The following is an 18,940-nucleotide window of genomic DNA, read 5'->3' on the forward strand; positions in this document are numbered from 1 at the left end:
CAGAGAAATGAGAAATAAATAATGATAGGAAAGACAAAAAGTATGAAATAAAATATCAAGGCAACAAGTGAGAAGTGAAATTCCTAAAGATGAGTGGAAAATGTACTATTTAGCTTTTGTATGACATTTACATTACAAATGTAGGACTTGCTGCTCTGTTCTGTATAAATCTGATTTAGATGCTGGTAGTTTGCGCTTTTTTGGGTGATTTCAATGATTCTTCCAGCCTGATGAAAAGCGCTTCTTTCTGATCCCATTTTTAATCTGGATTCCTGATTGGCATATGTCCACTCCAACTACTCACCCAGAGGTGTGAAGGAGCGTACTGGGCTGGTGTCCCGACTGCTCTCCCTGCTGGCATCTCTGCTGCAACCCTGACTCATACTGGGGCGTGGGATACGGCTTCCCCGAGCTAACGCCACACAGGAAAAGAGGGGAGGGCACACAGAGTCGAGGCCGCAAGGAAAGGAGGAGAAAACGAAAGTAAGAAAACACACACAGACAAAACGAGACAAGTCGGTGGACAACAGCAGAAACTCAGACGAATGAATAAAACACAAGACAAGAGAGCAAGGATGAAAAAAAACCAAAGAAAAACGATGAAGGCTCCTGGTCCAAATGGGTGGAAATGGTATAATGATTTAATTCATTTAGAAACAACTTGCTTTTTATTGGAATAATACTCATTTAGGAAGGCCATTTTCAATATAAAGATGACAAGCTTATAACCTCACTAAACAAGAATCACATGTGCATACAGTAGCATATTTAGAGGGTCTGTGTGGCAAGATCTTTATAAGGTCTTTATAAAGAGTCATAAAAATATCTGATCCATAAATGTTCATTTTGTTTTCTTTTGTACCTTAACTTATTGTTTTTTTTAAAGAAACATGTCAACAAGGTGAATACATCTTCTATTGTATTGTCTTTAAAAAGAACCCAAGATGTTTACACACAAATTGCCACAGACCACACTTGTCACTATACCACTCTGTGATCTCTATAAAGATAAGATTTGTAAAAATGAAGCTGCACCCAGAAGGACACACAAGCCCTGGCCATAAATGACATAGAACTGACATATATGTATAAAAACTCATGCAATCAACACTTTGCACAAGAGATAGACAAAACAGGAGAAAATATCTTCATGAAATCATCAGATCATGAATCAGTGAGGAACAAGGATTAAGGATTGGCATTTTTAACACAGACATCGCAATCAATAAGCGTTCATTGCTCCATTTGTCAGCAGCAGCATCTTCCTAGCCAATCAGCGTTAATCACACAGCCTCTCATCCCGCCACAGCCCAGATGAAGCTTAGCCGTTCCCGCTAACAGTTTCATTCAAAGGCCATGGAGTACAGTTAGCACAGAGACAGCGAAGGGTTGAACAATGCTACTGATCATTGGCACCCATCTCCGCAGCCAAACAGCCACGGACACACAAGAGACTGATTCAACAAGGCAGTGAGTTGATGGTGAGACAGTGAAATGGCAGGAAGGTGTTAGAGTGACATTATGAAGGCATATTTAGATGATAAGTGTTATAGATAGATTGGTGGGACTGATTTTCAGGACAGAGTCTTACCTCCTCTGCTGGCCCCATTGTAGATGGAACTACTAAGGCTGGAGGGAGCTAGAGGGGCGAAACAGGAGACAGGACACACAACAACACAAAGGGAGAAGGAAGAGAAAGGTGATCTTTCTACCTTCAATATAAAGACATTTGTGCTAACTTTAAGTATGTTAAATATCAGTGGTCTCAAAATATGCTAAACCCTGTATGTTAGATTATTTTGTAAGTAGTACATATTTAGGTTGTGATGACTGCGTAGTATCAGCAAACTAACTTAGGATGGAGTTGGGATGAAACAGAACTTTGAGAATCACTGATCTTTGAATGTTATTGTTTTTTGAGTATTATCTTACCAACAGAAAGACGTGTGGGGGAAGAATCCCGGGAGCAGCCCTGACTGCGTGGAATCCTGCTGCGTCTGTGTCCATCTGCAGAGCTTCCCCCCAAAACCCTGTGCGCCCCGGAGCTCATGGTGCTGAGGGTTGTGGTGGTCAGGACACGACCAGGAGAGCCAGTCCGACTTCCCGCTTTAGAGAGACAGTAAAGACATGTTAAGAAGAACTACAAAGATATAGTTACAGTTTATTAAATGCATTTGGAAAAACTGAGGAGAGTTGAAACCACAAGAGAAATCTCTGTTGTGACAGCAATGAATGCTATAACTAAAAGTTCAAAAGACAGTTTAAAGACAGGATACAACAAAGAAAAAACAAACTTTGAATATTCAACAACCTTTTTCATCGATGTAAACTGGCAGCTGTGCTCCATGACAGTGTCTAGGATACCTCTATTTAGTGGACATCAAGCCTTGTTTTAGACTGACTCACTTGTCTTATTGTCTCAGCTGCAGTACATAAAATAGGCTAGCCTCAGTGTCAGAAGAGTAATCCTGGCTCTGAACACTGACCTAGTCCTATAGTCTTAAAGACCTATCCTATTTTTTTATATTCCCATGGTGACAGTCAGTAGCAAACTACAAAGTGAGAAAATAAATCGATCTATTGTGCTTTGGCACGAGGTGAGCATGAAGTGATTGCAAACAAATTAAATATATATTTGCAGTATTTCTACTTGATTTGTTTTATTTATTTTATTGTGTCATATCTATACATGTTACATATTTTTCGAGTTCCAATGAAAAGCAAAATAAAACAAAAACTCAAAAAGCAGGATCTGCCACATTCTGTGAATCCCACTGTGCTCCAGCCAAAAATAAAAAGTGTTACAGTAAGTTACCTTTTTGTGCACATATAGAAAGGAGAGAAGACCAGGGCAGAGAAAGTTTACACTATAAAAAGCAGGTAAATTTTAGCATTTTAATCTTACCACCAACAGGGTTAGCCGACTGAGATCCTGAGCCATAAAGCCCATGGGATGAACGAGAGAAGCAGAGCCCAGGGAAGGAACAGCAGATTAAACCAATATATTAAAACCAGTATGTGCACAAAAAAGCACTATGAAGCACAGAGAACAATGTGATCTTAAACTACAAATGAAGGCATAATGTTCATTAGTTTCAGCTGCAAAAACTATGTATGAGACATTAAACAAACTACACCAGCTGTGATGAAAAGCAGTGCATGTACAGACACCTGTCACAGAATGTATGGAAAATAGGTAACTGAAAACTAATTTAATAATGCAAACGTGTTAAGGAGAGGGTCTACCTGTACTGTCAAAACAGTACACAAAAAGTAGTGTTTTCCAGCTTAAAAAATAAAATAATAAACTTCCTTCTATCAAGAGCACATTACCATAGTCAAATAAAGCTTGTGCCTATAAAGGGGAAAAAAACTGTTGTCTGTGACTGACAGCTGTTAATAAAAAAGTGAATCAAATAATTCCTCTCATACTCCAATTTAAGTCCTCTTAACATTTACAGGTTAAAAAACACTATTCACCATCTCAGTCACATTTGTAAGATCTAAACTAAAATGAAGATCCAATGTTTAGATTAATTTCAAAATCAGAGCCAGGCTAAAGCTGTGGGAAATAATTCACTGTACCATGTTAAGTAATGTGACACAGCATGCAAAGTTACAACACACCCCCCCACACCTCTGTATAAAAATACTGTAATCAAATGGCAGCAATAGCATGTGGGCCCCCAATCCCACTGTGAACACAGATACACACACAGACAAAATACCTGGTGTGCAATCAGAATCGTCCGAACCTAAAGGCAAAAAAACATTTACATGGAGCTTATCGTCGCCTGTCTGGCAACAAATAATCAAACTCCAACAAACGTGCCACTGCACCCTCTTGTATCTGTCACACCTATTTCTCATGCATTTGGTAGGACAGAAGAAAACTTACGCTGGGACTGGGACACCATCTTAGAGCGACTCCGTCCTCTTGAGTCCACTTGGCTGGACATACTGCTTGCTGTAGTCAGGGGCTGCTTGGTGCGAACACGTCCTAAAAGGTCCAGATAAAAATATTAATGACACAATACAGTTTAAGTTTTAAAGAGCCCATATTACACAATTTTCTAATCTATGTTATAACATTGTTTCCACATCACAAACATACCTGAGTAGTGTTTTGTTTCATTCACACATACACATCCTGCATATTTAGGCAGAGTGCTTCTCTCAAACAGAAACCACTCTGATCCACCTTGTGATGTCATGTTGTAATACAGGAAGTTCACCATTGTGTTTTTAAACTCCACCTTCACCAGAATCATTTGGATGATTTCAGCCCTGGAATTACCATTTTCTACTGAAGACAAGAGTTATCTTACGTTAACTTGAAAAATGCTGCTTCATGACATCACAATGTAGAATCATAAACTGATTAAGAAGTGGATTCAGCGAGTGCGATGTCTCCCATAGCATTGAGGGCTACTCAAATGAAGCTCATGATGGTAGAGGTTACAGGGGATAATTTGGAGCCAGGCTCTATATGAATGAATTTTAACAGACAAAAAAGTGAGAAAAATAAAACAGGATCATGTAGAGTGGGAAAATTTTTTGACCAAAATGACGAGGCAGCAGTCACAGAGACAGGGGCAACAATGTAAGTCAATGGGAGCTAGGGTCAGTAGAAGCTGGAAGAGCCTGCATGCGAACTTCCTATTTGGAATGCTGCAGCTAGCACATAGCTCTCTCCATTTATATACAATCTATGGGTGGAACAGAGCACTTTGAGCTTTGTAGATGTAGACATACTGATAAACCAACCTTTACTCAAACAAGTGTGAATGAAACAAAACATTGGTGAGGTAACAACATTATAACATGTCTTAAAGCGCATAAGAGTCAACTGAGTAATATAGGACCTTTAAATTATTTTTATGATTGTCAAGCTAACCAAGGTAGTAGATAAAACTAGTTTTGAAGTTTAGTGTTAGCCCCAGAAATTACAGTTAAAAAGCAGCTGCTTCCCTTTACAATTTTGTTCATTTAGACCAAAAACACCTTAATATACAGAATGCACGCATGGATTGCATTGGGCTGAAGGATTGCCCACTTTATGAGCAATCTCTAGAAGTTTGATTAGAATTTAGTTTAGTTTATGTGTCCAATTTATTACAACCTTATAAAGGGTATTGCTAAATAGTTGAGTGTTTACTAAATTAGAATTTACACAACTATGCATCCATGAGTGTACTGTATGTTAAAAAAAAAACACCTTATATTCACACAACACTAAAAATTGACTACAGTCTTACCATTGTCTGATTTGGTCCCTATAAACACAAGAGGAATCAAGGGGTACACTTTAATAGCTCATTATAACCTGACATTACTGTAAACTTCAGTTTTACCTATAAATGAATAAAATTCTAATAGTTACATTGTATATTACATTATTAGGTAGTTATCAATTTAGTAACATGCTAGCAGTAGTAGATGTGTTAAATATTTCATTGCAAAGGCATAGAAAACATCCTTCTAGAAGTATTTTTTGACAGAAGGGGGCGCTGTGGCCACATACTGCATAGAGACATGATTGAAAAGGAAATGAGAGCATTAGGAAAACACAAACTGTAAGGTTATTTTGTGTAGTTGAGCGATGATCTTACCATCCTTTTTATCAGAGGCATCATCTTTAGAAGCAGAGAATATGAAAGAATAGCAATAAAACAAACCAAGGACAAAAGAAAAGGTGTCACAAAACAATAAAAGGGGTTAAAAACAAAAAGGTAAAATCAGAAAATAATGAGAAAGATAGAGATAAAGAGAAGGGTAAAAAAGAGAAAAGATAGGGGCATGTTATTAGTACATGAATATTTTCTAAATAGATTCATGCAACAGAGATAATGCATCACAATATCGACTAATCACAGAACATGCACAAATACTGGGATACTGTGAGATGGTGAGAAAAGGAGGAGCAGTGATCAGGCAGTGTGTTTGAAAGTGAACTGCTTTGATTTTCTGCACTTGTTTATTCAGAAACTAGCTCTCCCTGACAATCTGCTGATGTCTAATGCTGACCAGGCCCTTACCCAGAGAGGAGTAGGAGCCAGCAGTCAGACGGCTTGCCCCTCCCGACTGTCCCACGTGTCGCTGCTTAGCCACCGCAGCCGCGTTAACATCCACATCACTACGGGAACGCTGGAGAGCGGCTGACGACAACCTGCCCTTTGACCCCGCAGTGACTGATGGGAAAGGAGGGGGTTTGGGAGGTGATGATATACAATACAATGTACAGCACAAGACATGCAGGTACTACAATATATAAACAGGTAGGACAAACGAAGCACAATGGGGAGAGGACTGGTCACAAACAGAGGGGGTGAGGGATGGAGTTTGTGCATATTTTGGAGTGTGCATTCATTAAGTAAAAACATAACATATGTATCATGGACTGCTTGTCTGAGCATTCTGACCCACCTCGACCTGGAGCTGCTGACCACTTTGAAGATAAAGGCCGACTGGGGAGAAAACAGAAAAGTAGGTCAACACTTTTTTATTTTAACAAGGTTTGTAAATATCGCAAACTATGCCGCTAATAAATCTAAATCTATTTGTGATTACTTGAGGCTCTCCTGTGAGGAAGAGGAGGAGCGGTCACTCTGAGGCAGAGAGGCCACACTGCCGGAGCTCTTCAAACAGGACTGGAGCGTTCTCTGGTACGACGGCTCCAGAGAGTTGTACAGAGCATCGGTCTCTGCTAGAAAATGGTTCCTGAGACCCCAGTAGGCCCTAAGCAGAAAAGCATCGAAATATTAAAACCAACACACCAATTTCATTTTAGATGATGCAATTTTGAGAAACTTACTTGCGTGCTTCCACTCTGGCTTCTGAGTCAGCATCTCGAATTCCTTTCTTGATGCTTTCAACCAGAACTGCAGTGTGTCTGAGAGAAACAAGGCAACATGATCATATTATGGGAGAGACACAAAACTGCAGTATCTAAACAACTGGATGATAAATCTACTGGTTTATTTGATACATTTATGCAAAAAGTACTTACCGCTCTAGCGAGTGTGTTTGCCATTCTTGTAGAAGAAGATCTAAGAAGTCATAACATCGCCTGAAAATAATACATTTTTAAGTTTATTATTATTATTTACTAAAAAAAAGCAATACATTATTAGAAAGCTTTATCTTACCGTCTAACAGCCACAGACTTTGATGTGCAATTACTAGTTATCAAAGGAATAAGTCGTGGGACGTGGGTGTGCTGGGGGGTGTAAAAAGATTAATCAGGAAAAGAAACATCAGTTAATTGAGCAGTAAAAGTGTATGCAAGGAGAACTCACCCGAATGATGATGCGAATGGCCAACACACCAGAGGTGGCCATGACTTTGGCACAGTTTGGGATGAGGTTGAACAGAACTGGGACAATGGCTTCAGCTCCATGATCAAACTTGTTCCCCAGCACCGATGAAAGGTAACTAAGAAAACAAGAATAAGAATAAGTTTTAGTTAGAAAAATATCTTTTTCTTTTCAGACAGCTGGTTTGAAACTTACGCCACAGTAATGCAGGCCTCTCTGACAACTTGAGATCTCAGATCTTTAGCAGATAATTTGAAGGCTCCATCCAGGAGCCGTAAGTGCTGGTAAAAACAGTCATAGTTGGCTGCACCAGCAACCAACAGTGAGCGTATCTTCTTAAGCTAGAGACAAACATGATTAACCATGGTTAGGGTGGTTAATCTGTGCATAAATAGTTAATTAATATAATGTACACTCACAGCATTTGCTCTTTGGTCCCAGTCATGTTTGTCATCAGAACAGATCTCTCTGATCTTATTAAGGTTGTCTTCAAGGTCCCTTGCTGAATAAATCTACATAAAAGTATATATATTTTAAACTAATAGTTATTGCTGTAATAATATAACTGCATGTTGTTTACCTGCACAGTGGGGACGTCTGTAAAGGCTCTAACAAAGTCCTCTTCATCAATGGCACCAGCAGTTTCTTTGGATACTGGCAAATCAAAATAATCAGTTACAGTGGTGTGATCTTTAATGGTATTTCTGCCCTGTTAGAATTGTGCTTCTGATTTAATTCAAAACATTGAATTAACACAGGGTCCTCGGCTGTCAGAGCAGGCTGTGTCACTAATGGATTTCCTGACAGTAACAAGAACGTCAATCACATCTCTCTGGGGACTCAATACCCTAAAAATTACAACATTAAAACTGCTCTCAGAATGAATTTAGACATAAAGCTCCTCATAAATAGAAAACTGTACATAAAGTACTTATACACAAAATATATACCCAGGGAAAAATGACAAAACTGCAAATATCATAAATTAGGAACATGCTACAGCAGATTTTTCTGACAGTTACTGTAGAAACTCAAATACTGATATTCGGTCTGTTGGTTGGTGTTGCCAACGTGTGTGGGAGTCTTGTCATGTTGATCCAAATGCTAACAATAAAGCCTCCAATCTTTGCTGTCAAGAAAACTAGTCTTATAAACAACTCAATATAGTCATATGAAAAGGGCTACATTGTCTTGTGTTTGATTTATCCATTTGTAACAATGCCCTTGATGTCTGCTTCTACATAATCAATAAGACGTAACAATCTTTTTTACTTCCAGTTGAGAAGGCTGTGTCCTGCTCTTGAATCTAGCATGTATGTGAACATGTAACAAGATGCAACACGGGAGAGTGCTGCATGTACATGCTTTTGCTGACACAGACAGATGAGAAACTGTAGTAGTGCGCTGGGAAAGACATATGGCTTTAAATCGCCACAACCGAGCAAATCAATATGAGCAAAAAATGAGCAAACAACACACTCAAGCTTTTAACTGTAGTAGGACCCTCAGAGAGAAGTTTAACACTTTAAAAACACTTTAAACACCCACTTAAAGAACAGTGGTGACTAACAAAGAAATTAGTGCTTTCCTTTAACAAATGTTCCCATCTGACAAAAACAATACTTAAATTTTGTACATTAAATCCCTTAAATTCACATTGTTGAAAGCAATAAATTCTACACTATGTTCTGAGTTTAAATAACATTTAAATCAAATACCTAGCTTGCCACCAGTTGCACTGGGTCTACGAGCAGCTGAGGACTCCGCCGGCTTCTTGGGAACTTTTGGGACCTTGAAGGCCTGAGCCGAGGAAGCGCGACTCCCATCCACGCTGTCATCATCGTCAAAGCTACGATCTGAAAGAGACATATGAAAGTTACACATTTATTTTAAAATCTTTTGATTTGCTAAAAATAATAATTATTATTTGATTATTCAGAGGGACTTGTAGGCATTCATTTTCTTTCCATCTCACCCTTTGAAAAGGGTTTGCAAAAGGCAGTATAACAGGGAGGATGGATCCTTCTGAGAGCTTGGTCAGGAACAAATAAATCAATACTAATTACACACTCACACACCACGTAGCATTTTAAAGAGCAAAAACTACAACTTAATGATTACCATGTGTACTCAGACAATTGGTGACTGACAGAAGTCTATACAGGTCATCCCTGTATTCTGCAAAGAAGCTCCATTCAAAACAAACACATTAAAGTGATGCTAGAAGTAGTGTGATTTTAAAGAGACATTTAGAGTGGGAGAAAACTATTTTCATAAAAGCTTTGGTTTAGCAATACAATGTTAAACCATAGGAATGCATATGTACTGCTGTCGCCCTGACAACCAGCGATGAAATGCGCCAAAGCCACCACCCTACACCTTGAATCACATCAATTTACTTTTCCACACACAATGCAAAAACAGCATCAGGCCTACAAATGTCACAAACATTGCAGGTTTGTCATTACTGAAAATGCACTCAGGCAATAACAAGATGAAAAATAAACAATAAGAGAGATGGCACATGTTCACTGAAAAAACAGATATCGACAACAAACCAGTTCATCTCTGCACTTACAGTCACAGATGCGTTGGCAGATAAGGCGTCTCATGCTTCTGAGAGGGCGTGGCAACGAGGCCCCCCCTTTTCCGAGGTGCTGCACCCCCAAAAAAGATGCACACACCAACGTCACTGCATCCTCACACCCGGGTTCAGTATTCATGCACCCCTGAACATTACTGCCTGAATACCCCTCCACCTATACAAGTGCCGGCATTTTCCTTCTCTCTCTCCTACATTTCTTCCCTCTCTCCCTCTCTCGGCCAGCATCTCTGCTCCTGCTCTCAGCCAATCAGAGCACAGATGACATCATAGAGTGCAGCCAGTGCGGAGGCAGCAGCAGCTCCATGAATGTGAATGTGTCGAGGGAGAGAAAGGGACACACAACATGGACGGACACCCCAAGAATATTAACAGGGAGTCTTTGTATAGCCATACTTGCGAACCCCAACTTATTGCAACAAACAACTAGGGATGTCAAGATTATTTGGTTAATCATATTTTTTGAAACTAGCAAAAACAAGTGATTTCAGTTTACTTAGAGACAGACTAAAAGAAAAGATTTAGCTTAGATATTTTTGCTATCTTTGACGATGTAGTATAAACACACAAACTTAGTAGTAGTAGTTTCCTATTTATGCCAATATTTTATATGAAATTTCAAATAAAACCAAATTGTATCAAGATGACCAACTTCTATATTTAAGTGAAAGCACAGATAAATATAAACTGTGCTAGCATTATTAGCATCTGGAGCTTTTGTCTCATCAGACCAAGAAGAGAAGTCTCTGGTGTCTTCACTCTGCCCTTCACCCAGAGAGACGCTGAGCACACATGCCGTTTCTATAGCAACCAAAGCTGACCAATAACAAACGATTCACAGCAGTCGCAAGATGGAGAGCAAAATGTGTTATTTACAAAATACAACTGAACGAAGATGAAAAGGGACGGAACTGAGTGAGAGGCACAACTAGGACTGATAAAAAGTACCATTTAAAACTGATGCTGAAACAGACATGGAGACAGTGTTGCCATGGCAACATAGATGAAGATTCCAGTCTTTGAGCAAAAAGGAATATCGGTCTCTGCTACATGGTTGGTGAAACAGTTCTAACAAATATGCAAGAGACTGAGATATATAATTGCTCAAACCTGTTAAGTGGATGACATTTATTTAGTGAAAAAATTTTGCTTTCCTCTACAATAAGGACTAAGCTGCATCCACATGATGGCAGCACTTCCTCTCTCAGATAAACAGATCCCAAACGCAGTTTAAGAGAATTGGTCAATAAACAAAGTCTTAAAGAGGTTTCAAGCAGCATTTTCTGGGTCAAGTGAACAACCTATGACCACACAAATATCAGATCATATCACATCATATCAACCACAACAATTAATTTGCTAACAAAGACAACATTCTCAGCTATTCGAGAAGCTTCATAGAAAATTTCTAGGACAGGGAGAGGTAGGCACAAGCTTTAGGGCTGGTTTCTCGAATTGAAGCGAGCCTGCTCCAATTTCAGCTCAACTTAAGAAAATTTTGCTTCTTAAAGGAGAAGAGCAGCTGTTTGGGTCATAATTGTCCGATTCGAACAGATAACCGATAACACTGAACTTCCTGCTTTGCTATGGCCACAAGCCTGGTCTGTAAATGAGGTCACTGTTTCCTTGGCAGAGCTGAAGATGCACTGAGGCAGAACGAGCACATCTGAGGCAGAACACCAATGAGTGTGCATTTGTGTTTCGATGTGGAGATATGAGGAACGCTGCCCCCGATGGCCAGTTTGCAACAAAACAAAGTCTCAGCTTCTTCACATTACTTTAGTCAGATTATATTCAAAAAACATGCAGAGAAAAGCAAGAGCTGAACTTTGTGCAGTGCCATTGAACAGAAATATGTACAAGGCAGGGCCATCAGGTATCATGTGATTTAAACTGAATAAAAACAAACTATGCTGGTATTGTTTCTAAAGGCACATGAAAAATCAAAACAGTGAGTCACAGTGGCTACACCTTACTGTACAGCACTGGATATATTTGGGGCAGTTCATTTTGCCCTAGTTACATGTGCCACACAGTTGGAGTCTGGCCCAGAGCATGTGGGGTGAAAGTTTAAGCTGATTTTGAGCCATATGTTTACAAGCCTTTGTCTGAATGCCAACATCCACAGCTAGATTAACCACACTCAGAGAGGGCATCCTCTCCTAGTGCCATAGCTATGCTGAATTATTAGTAGACACTCTTCCTGTCCGTCATATTGTCAGTGACCGCTCCTTTGTCCTTCTGTTGTTGTTTGTTCTCTCTGTCTTTGTCATGGTGAATCAGGGGAGGGCAGTGACAGGCACAGCTCAGTGACTCTGCTTCCTCCAACAAGCCTCAGTCTTCCTCAACCCCTCTCTGCATCTCCACTCCACATCTGCCTCACTTCTATCACTAAGAACTGCCCAAATCGAAACAGCTCGAGGACACACTAGGTCTGAATCCGAAAGAGTGGCTTGGCACAAAACATAAGTTACAAGTGACAGTGAGCAAATGAGAAAGTTACAAAACCAATTCACAAAGGCAATTAATCCCTCAAATGTTATGTATACTTATTTAAATGAGGGGCTTGGAAGTAAGTACATTACAGGCAGCAGATGCCAACACTCATTGTGCCAAGGTTCACTGAGCATCTGTTGCCCCCTCATTTCAGGTACAAGTCAGAGAAGGTTTGTGGCCAAATTATTCTCCAGGTAAATAAATAACCTGATAGAGGTTAAAAGGCGATTTAACTTTCTCTCTTAGCAGTGCAGAAAGTTCAAAGTAAAGCAGTAATAGCAAGTGAATGCATAAAATGAATAAACATTTTTGGATTGTGATGATAAACACTAGTGTGTGAGACTCACCACAACCCTGGGGGGATATGAGTTCAGAGAGGCTGCTTTTATATCATCTTTGCTTTTATATCACTGCTGACTGACAGACAACTTCATTGCACCATTCATGCACAACCTTTAAGTTCAATGTAATGAAGTAGGATAAATCCAGTTTATTTAACATAAATGATCTCTCAAAAACTATAGCAATAAAAAAATAACGGTCACAAAAGTAGGAGAAACAATGTCTAAATAAACTAAGTTTGTACTGACCGTGACTGGGGCTGAGAGCCATGTTGCCTGAATTCAGGGCTTCATCAAACCGGGCAAATATTGTCTGCAACCTGCAAAGGACACAAATATAAATGCATATTAGACTTGTACAGCAGGACCATGAATGGCAAGTTAATACATGACAAACTATACATGATCATAAGTGTATAGAAAGAACATCCATTGAAGGAGCAGCAGAAACTTCGAAGTGAAAGTGGTGACTATCAGCTGTCTGAGTGTGTAAGCCTTCAGGCAGTGGGTGTGTCCACCGTGCCAGTCAAAGTCATGAGGCTTTGGTGGCAGCAGGTCTCTTGGCATCCTGTTCAGTAATGCAACAACAACACTATCCCACATCACCTCTGCTTAGCAACACACACTCAGACTATAAAACCCCCACGGAGCATTCAAGTGGTTCAGATGCCCTGGGAAAATGAACAGAGGCACTGGTGTTGAGTATCATGGATCTATTACAGAATTATAGCAACATTAATAATAGTATTTTAAGTCTGGGCTGTGCACAGGAAGAAATGTCTCATTTTGTTTACATTACATATTTTAAGACATAGAAGGCATAATTTAATTATAAAAAGAAAATAAAAAGCCAAAAGAGGAATGTTCAAGACTTGATGACATTTCTAGACACGTTCAAGCACTTTTCTGATGGATTGTAAAAACATAAAATGATTGCTTCAGGGAGAATCCCAAGAAAAATATCCACATGTACTTTTCTTCAATATCAGGATCCACCCTATGAACAGGTGACATGAAAACAACAACAAAACCCCCTCAACCCGAGCTACAGCACCCAAACATACTGTATGGCTCCTTGTATGCAAACATGAGGAGTAATACACACCGCTGAGTCTGAGCCTGTCTCAAGTGTCACGGTGCCAATCCAAGCGACAGACCGCTTAGGAGCTCCAGATAAGTGGCGTTTAGCGCTGTAGCGGACTCCTTAGCTGTGCAGGTTTTCACATGGTTCCCAGTTTATCTTTAACATGTCAATTTTCTTCTTTATAAGTAAATCCAGAAATAGGTCGGTCTCATTCGCCTCTGTATTTCCCAGTGGGCTTATTAATAGGCTGGTGCGTTGCTGTGCAGTGTAGCATTAGCTTGCATGCCAGTGACAGTGCTTGGTCCACGGCTCTTCTGGGCTCTTTGTATCAAACATGGTGCAGTGGCTCTGAAGGGGAGGGAGCACCGCGGGAGGGGGGAGAGGCAGCCAAACAGAAGAGACCCAAGCAGGCTACGAGCATGCGACATCCACCACCTCCTGTCACACATGAGGCGTTTGCAGAGCGCACACAGCCCTGAGAGTAATGCTACAGGGTTATACCACAAGGTAAATCTCAGGACGCCTCTTTTTGTCCCTGTGTGAGAGGCTGTCAAGTAGGGCAGTTAGTATGATGTTAAGGGAGATTGAGTTACCCTTTACATAACCCCTGCTCTATACACAGACACTACTGAGGGGGAGGGGCTAAGCAGCAAACTGACAGCATGGACTCCTCTGCTCATTTTCTCATTTTTCTCCCACCTATCACCACTGTCTGAGGGCTGGGTGATATGCAAAAAATAAATAAATAAATAAAAACCATGATAATTTTTCCCTCTTATTGACTAGTCTCAAATTTTGATTCAATTTTGTTTTGTCTTATTAAAAAACGAATTAATATATCAATATTAATTTCCTGAACATAAACAATACATGCTCAAAATGATTTTGTCTGCACATCTGAACTCTACTCCAATCCAAAACGCATGCCTTTACTGAGGGAAGATCTTGATTAAAATCACCCAAGCTGATCCTTGGTGATGAAATGATTTACTCTTGATTACATTTTTTTATTCAAATACATTTGCTCAGTCCTAACCAGTCTCTCTGGAAACTCAATACATTAGCTGTTACAACTTTAAACAAAGACCCTTGCAATAGAGAGATTTAAATGTTTAAATGTTAAATGTTTTTTCAGTTTCATTCAGAAACTGTGCAGGTGCAAGAGGGTTTGGAGGAAGGGTTAAGCCTCACTGAGCCACTAACTGAGTAAATGTCTGGTGTGCAAGTTTAATCCATTGCCAGTTCCTAAACATAAGTATGTAACTGTGATTCCTCTGACCTCTTGGAAAGTGCCAAGAGATTTAAAGCCACATCCTTTTAGTGTCAAATGGGCCACAGGATGTTTTGGAGCTTAAAAAGACAATAACTAAAATAATAAGAATAAAAAAATATAATGCAATGAACTACTTTTTTTTTTTTTTTTTTTAGAAAAATATGATAAAGATGCACTAGTGTAATTTTTCTGCAAAAAGACTTGTGACGTTGGTAACAGAAGTGATATATTATCCGGCTGGGATCCAGTGCAACAGATCGAATATCAACCCACACTGCTGTGCTTTCCACTGAGCACTTGTTTCACTGTACATTGTACCACAACCACTGAAAGCCACATACATTACATTATACACGATATTGACAGAATTATCTAGATGAAAAATATACTGGGCAATCCAACAAAGATGAGCCAAAATTTTTAGATGATAAACTGAGGTTTTAGTAACAGACAAGTGTGAACAATATAATCTGGAATACTGTACAAGAGCCCACAAAAGTGCAGAAATATCACTGTATACCCTTGCTGAAAGATTTATAAAGTTGATTGTTTTACATGGTTGATAGCCAATTTTTTAAAAGCTATACTCAATAATCTAATTTTTATGGCCTAAAATTAGCCACACAATCTCGCCTTGTAAATGCGGCATATTTCAATAAGGAACCCCACTGAAATATATAGTTAGTTTGACTCGGTCTCATATTGAGTATCATTATAATCACTTACTGCAGATACCCCCCCTCTTCTCTCCTACGCAGTCAGAATGTTTACATTGGAGATTGACATACTTAATATGAGCAAAGCATGACACAGCCTGAGCAACACACATAGACTCTGACCAGTCAGCATACATCACTGCTGCAATCTCACAGCAGACATGTGTGCTCAAAATAACTCCTAACCAAAGCCTGTAACCATGACGATCAGGGATTAACCACACCAAAGGATCTTTTTAAATGATTAAAAACAGGCCTGTCTCAATAAGTGTTCAATAAATGACAAATTGAATATTTTTGTGTGCTTAATATTTAATGTGTGCACATTGTCTTGCACCATTAGGGCATTTTGTTACTTTTTGTTCTGTAGAGTGATTGAATTAGTAACTTCTATGATTTATATAGACTAACTAGTTTCATTCTGCTTTGCTTGTTGTATATATTGTGGCTAGGCCTGTAACGATAACAGATTTTGCTGGACAATTAATTGACGAAGAATTTATTGCGATAAACGATAATATTGACATTTTGAGACCAATTTCATCTATTATAATGACCATGGAATAAAAATGCAAATACACTCTTTCAAAGATCAATAAACCTTACTTTCTAAATAACATTTAACACAGGAACTGTAAGACAACCAAAAATAGGCCTAAATAAAACAGACTTGTTAACATAGGACTAGCCTAATGTAATTGACTTACATTGGTACATAGTAGTCACTCTCTCTGTGGCTGCTGCTGTGAGCCTTGTCATTTTGGTCATTTAAATGTACGTATTAATCCGCGACACAGGATGCTATTTTGCTATGAGAGGCACTGTCCTGTCCAGTATTGTGTCAGTGTCTTGTGGGATTTCAGTGGATTTCGGGCTCTCCCAGGGGCTAGACTAGTTGGTCACTCGAGTATGGGTTTATCGGCTGTTGGAGTTTGAGCCATTTCTTCTCGTTGTTTGTGCACTCGCTGCATTTGACGCATGTGGCTGTTGAGACGTGTCCCCCTCATTTGTGTTGATTTGGCATTGTGACTTGTGTTGGCACTCGGCAATGAACTGTTTTGTCACTCTGACAGCGGCGCTAGCTTGTGTTGCGGCTTCATGGTAAGCCGCACAGATAGCGGCGCTTTCTGCACTCAGGCTACGCGCGCATCCGCTGTGTGGATAAACACAGCGCACATTGGTTCAAGCGTCATTACGCTTAAATGAGATGAGTCAGAGAGCGATAGAAGCCTTCTAACATTCACCCTCTTTATGAGGAAAACAAACAAGCATACAAATAGAATTTATTGCGGCCAAAAAAGTTATTGAGCTCGTTAAAAGTTATCGTACGAATTAATTCATTATCGTTACAGGCCTAATTGTAGCCATATTATACATTTACATTAGGGTTCATTGTGTGTGTATATATGTGTGTGTGTGTGATATTTTCTGTAGCAATATATTTGTTAAATAAAAAACAAACAGCACTGTCTTCATTTTTTGGGGAGGGGTGGGGAGAATTAGACCAAATGCCATTGTACCCCACCAGTCTCTCTCTCTTTCTCTCTCTCCAGCATTGTGTTCTGGATAAAGTTCCTCTGTGTGTGTCAAGGGCACAGTGGTGCATGGTGTGGCCTGGGACAGACTGAGCGCCAATGCTGCAAGCCTTAACACATCACCCCTCCCAGATATGGATGAGGACACAGACAGAAAGAGGAATATCAAACACTGCACAAACTTAGAAATGACATCAACTCACCGCGCAGCAGGCAGTCCTCTCTTTGCCAGGTCGGCTCTGACCTTCTCACCAATGTGGCGATAGACGTCCACCAATGTTGTTATGGAGGCCTCACGAACCTTAAGACAAAACATCAAATTATTACTTATAATAAGATTCAATTTTCACTTTAGATTAACACAACCTAGACAAGGATTTTGATTAAAACAGAGTTTATATGCAGAAAAACTCAATAAAAAAATAATAAACACTATTAAAAAACATATGCTTAAAATAAATAAAAAGCCAGTGAAAGGGAGGAGTGCAGAAAAAACACAAATTCAGATGCACAGGTAAAATAAACTACCTCATAACAACTGCGGTTATTTGTCTGAAAATGGAAGAGGAAAAACTGCTTGTAATGAAAATGTTAATGTCCTTATGAAGCTTTAAAGGGAGAGATGTGACTTGAAGAACAGTGCAGTGATTGGACAGTGAGCCTGTGTTCAGGGGATCTGTGCAGCTGAGAGTAGGCGGGATTAATACGTGGCGATTGGCTGAGATGCTGTGTGGGCAGATAATGATTGGGTAGAAGGCAGGGGCAGATTTTGTTTTTGGGATGAGACTCCACAGGAGGTTAAATCAAACCTCTCTCTCTCTCAGATTTGAAGCTTGGGCTGTGTGGGTTAATAGGTGGGTGCATGCAATGCTTATGATTCAGCAATAAAGCTCAGCAAGGAGGTTTATGGAGCCCATCTCCTGCTAATGACAGTAATAATGAGATAACTGCTACAAGAAAAATGTCTGTAAAATTGAACTCAGCCTAAAACAGATGAAACAACATTGCCTTCAGAAAAAAGGGGCATAAAACTGTTACAATCCTGCAATGATTTATCATGTATCACTGGAGGCATTTTAGGCTTACAGTTGAAAATTATACTGAGCACTGGAGTGAAAATGTTGGCTTTTTAATTGATTTACACTTATAACTTTTATGCAGATTACTTGTTTGCCTAGGAAAGTAAAAAACAGATGTAGCTGATTAAGAAAAAAAAGATGAGTTAAAATGAACATGCATGTATTATTAATGTACATGTAATATATGTGCAAATGTGCTCAATTTCACACTTTGCAGCCAAAATATATATTGTGCTAATATTGGTTGGTACTGGAGATGAAATATAACAAATATTGCATAGAAGCAGCAAATAGAAAATGATAACGGATCACTTGTGGTATGCAGAGACTTACCTGCGGGTTTTGGTCTCCAGTCAAAGAGCAGAGATGAGGGACAAGTTTACTGAGGCTCAGCATATGAGACCCATATCTAAGATAAAAAATATATAGTGGTGGAATATAGTATTACAGCCATTTAGGAAGAAAACAACAAACAAACCATGCAGACAGACAGCTGAT

General features: G+C 39.5%; 1 protein-coding gene across 6 annotated transcripts in view; it reads right to left on the bottom strand.

The window, feature by feature from the left end:
• The window catches only part of clasp2 (cytoplasmic linker associated protein 2), a 28,812-nt gene extending 9,961 nt beyond the window's left edge, over positions 1–18,851 (bottom strand). For 3 of the 6 annotated variants that reach the window (XM_055156965.1, XM_055156963.1, XM_055156968.1), the window contains exons 1-19: positions 18,776–18,851; positions 17,567–17,664; positions 13,005–13,075; positions 9,035–9,172; positions 7,897–7,970; positions 7,736–7,828; positions 7,512–7,657; positions 7,299–7,434; positions 7,149–7,219; positions 7,010–7,069; positions 6,815–6,892; positions 6,571–6,738; positions 6,427–6,467; positions 6,039–6,191; positions 5,259–5,276; positions 3,899–4,000; positions 1,933–2,106; positions 1,592–1,639; positions 305–412 (exon numbers count right to left, since the gene is read on the bottom strand). In XM_055156965.1, coding sequence (XP_055012940.1) covers positions 305–412; positions 1,592–1,639; positions 1,933–2,106; positions 3,899–4,000; positions 5,259–5,276; positions 6,039–6,191; positions 6,427–6,467; positions 6,571–6,738; positions 6,815–6,892; positions 7,010–7,069; positions 7,149–7,219; positions 7,299–7,434; positions 7,512–7,657; positions 7,736–7,828; positions 7,897–7,970; positions 9,035–9,172; positions 13,005–13,075; positions 17,567–17,664; positions 18,776–18,838 — 1,840 coding nt within the window. In that variant the 5' untranslated portion in view covers positions 18,839–18,851. The remainder of the gene's footprint in view (positions 1–304; positions 413–1,591; positions 1,640–1,932; positions 2,107–3,898; positions 4,001–5,258; positions 5,277–6,038; positions 6,192–6,426; positions 6,468–6,570; positions 6,739–6,814; positions 6,893–7,009; positions 7,070–7,148; positions 7,220–7,298; positions 7,435–7,511; positions 7,658–7,735; positions 7,829–7,896; positions 7,971–9,034; positions 9,173–13,004; positions 13,076–17,566; positions 17,665–18,775) is intronic. The other 3 variants (XM_055156964.1, XM_055156966.1, XM_055156967.1) reach the window with 3 other exon arrangements.
• Between the last annotated feature and the right edge of the window lie 89 nt (positions 18,852–18,940).

Source organism: Boleophthalmus pectinirostris, unplaced genomic scaffold (genome assembly GCF_026225935.1).
Source record: "Boleophthalmus pectinirostris isolate CB_2022bp ecotype Guang Dong unplaced genomic scaffold, ASM2622593v1 HiC_scaffold_21, whole genome shotgun sequence".
Taxonomy (NCBI): Eukaryota; Metazoa; Chordata; class Actinopteri; order Gobiiformes; family Gobiidae; genus Boleophthalmus; species Boleophthalmus pectinirostris.